This window comes from Gymnoscopelus microlampas, assembly GCF_963454915.1.
Source record: "Gymnoscopelus microlampas genome assembly, chromosome: 18".
NCBI classification, from domain to species: Eukaryota; Metazoa; Chordata; class Actinopteri; order Myctophiformes; family Myctophidae; genus Gymnoscopelus; species Gymnoscopelus microlampas.
In genome coordinates this window covers 6224541-6226814 of record NC_139955.1, presented here as the reverse complement: position 1 = coordinate 6226814, position 2274 = coordinate 6224541, and the positions used below count along the sequence as shown (strand labels likewise).

General features: G+C 51.1%; 1 protein-coding gene across 1 annotated transcript; it reads left to right on the top strand.

The window, feature by feature from the left end:
* Window positions 1-439: 439 nt before the first annotated feature.
* On the top strand, window positions 440-1744 carry npy7r (neuropeptide Y receptor Y7; the record flags this gene model as incomplete). Its single annotated transcript, XM_084086065.1, has 1 exon — window positions 440-1744. One exon carries the CDS (start codon window positions 440-442, stop codon window positions 1568-1570), a length of 1131 nt encoding a protein of 376 aa, XP_083942191.1. The 3' UTR covers window positions 1571-1744.
* Between the last annotated feature and the right edge of the window lie 530 nt (window positions 1745-2274).

Genomic DNA, 2274 nt, shown 5'->3' with positions numbered 1-2274 from the left:
TGCCATGTCTCTGTTAAATACCTCAGCGATAACTTCACGTTGTCTATTTAAACAGGCCGAGCTTGGAATGCACATTGTTCATGAATTATATAAATTTCACTGAGTGATGGTGAGCATGGTACAGTGGAATGTGAGAGCAAATGGGACAGGGGACGAGGGAGATTCCTCCTTGCACGGCGCCAAAAATAGCCAATCCACAAGCTCACAACAAGTCGCGGACGCGTTGCTTGTGAGCTTGTAGATCCGCTATTTTCAGTGCGTGACAGTAGAATTCAGGCTCGAGCCAGAGCCCATGTGTTTTGTCATTGTTATTTTCTTCCTATCTTGTTGCTTACAGTAGCCTCCGGGTCAGGTCAGTCTATACTAAATTGTATTCCCTCTCGTCTGGTTTCTCTCCTCAGGTGTTTGGATTGCCCGGATCCCCATATCTACAGATAAAATGAGCCCCACAGATCCACCCAATAACACAGACGAGGGGGAGGCCAGTGAAACGGATTCCTCCCACTGGTACCGCGGGATTCTGGGCAACAACAGCATGGATCTTCTCAGACCTGGCTTCCACACCGACATCACCAAGCACCTGGGCGTGCAGATCACCCTGATCTTAGCCTACTCCCTCATTATCCTGCTGGGCTTGCTGGGCAACGCTCTGGTCATCTACATGATCATCCGCTACAGAACCATGCGGACGGTGACCAACTTCTTCATAGCTAACCTGGCGTTGGCGGACCTTCTGGTGGACACTCTGTGCTTGCCCTTCACGCTGGTCTACACCCTGCTGGACGAGTGGCAGTTCGGGGCCGTGCTCTGCCACATGGTGCCCTTCGCCCAGGCGCTGAGCGTGCACGTGTCCATCCTGACCCTGACGGTCATCGCCTTGGAGCGCTACCGCTGCATCGTCTTCCACCTGGGCCAGCGCCTCACCTGGCGCTGCAGCTTCCTCATCATGGCGCTCACCTGGACTCTGTCCGCCGTCCTGGCGGCGCCCCTGGCCATCTTCAGGGAGTACCGCTACGAGGAGATCCCCTCCATCAACCTGCGCATCGCCGTCTGCTCCGAGAAGTGGCCCCACGGGACCAGCATGGACGGCGTCATCTACAGCTTTTCCATGCTGCTCCTGCAGTACATCCTTCCGTTGGCCATCATCAGCTACGCCTACATCTGCATCTTCGTCAAGCTGAAGAATCACATCAGCCCGGCCAGCCGCAGCGACAGCATCGCCCGCCGCAAGAAGACCACCAAGATGTTGGCTCTGGTGGTGGTGGTGTTCGCCACCTGCTGGCTGCCCTTTCACGTCTTTCAGCTGGCCAGCGATCTGGACCTGGTGCTCCGGTTGAAAGAGTACAAGCTGATTTACACCGTTTTCCACATAGTGGCCATGTGCTCCACTTTCGTCAACCCGCTGCTATACGGCTGGATGAACAAGAACTACAGGAACGGCTTCCTCATGGTGTTTCGGTGTGAGGACAAGCCAGACATATTACACCCCGAGGGTTCCTTCAGGACACGCTCCCTCAGGGGGCTGACGCTAAACGGTCGCAATGGTGGGCACCCCCCCACCGCCGTATGAGATGACACTCTAAGAAAAACAAAATAACCTGCACAATTCCTCAACACATTAAACAGACCTCTGGTTTGTGGCGCTTGCGGTTAAAAAGCAGCCTTATGACTTGAATTATTTGATCTTGAGCCCCCATTTTATCCCCACGGAGGAGGCTCAAAGCTTTGCATGTGAAATGCTTTATGTGAGGCCTTTCATTTCTTGTTCAGAAGATGTTTATCACGGTTTTGAGTAACTCATTAAAACACTGTGTAGCCCAATGCGTTTGCTGCAAACGTAGCCACTCTTGTTTGGTATTTTAGATCAGCGGTTCTCAACCTGTGGGCTGGGGCCCACTGTTGGGCCTTGAGGATATATTGCAAGTGGGCCCCCAAATATTTTGCAAAACACTGAGATTTTAATGATAATATAAACATTTTATTACACAAAAAGGAAATGCAAAAGATCAAATGTCATGCTCTTGTTTCCTTTAAAACCTATGAAAAGTGAGTTTTCAGTGTTATACTGCTAAATAGGAACTTCTACTATGTTGGTTTCATTGATCCAAGCCGTGACACAATCGATTGGTTGATCGTAAAAATACGCTCTGAAAATGCACACTGCCCACCTACCTGACCACTTAACGTGGTGTTAAGTGGTCAGATGGGTGGGCCACGAACGCTTTTGAGATTTCCAAGAGGGCCCCTGATCCATAAAAGGTTGAGAACCACTGT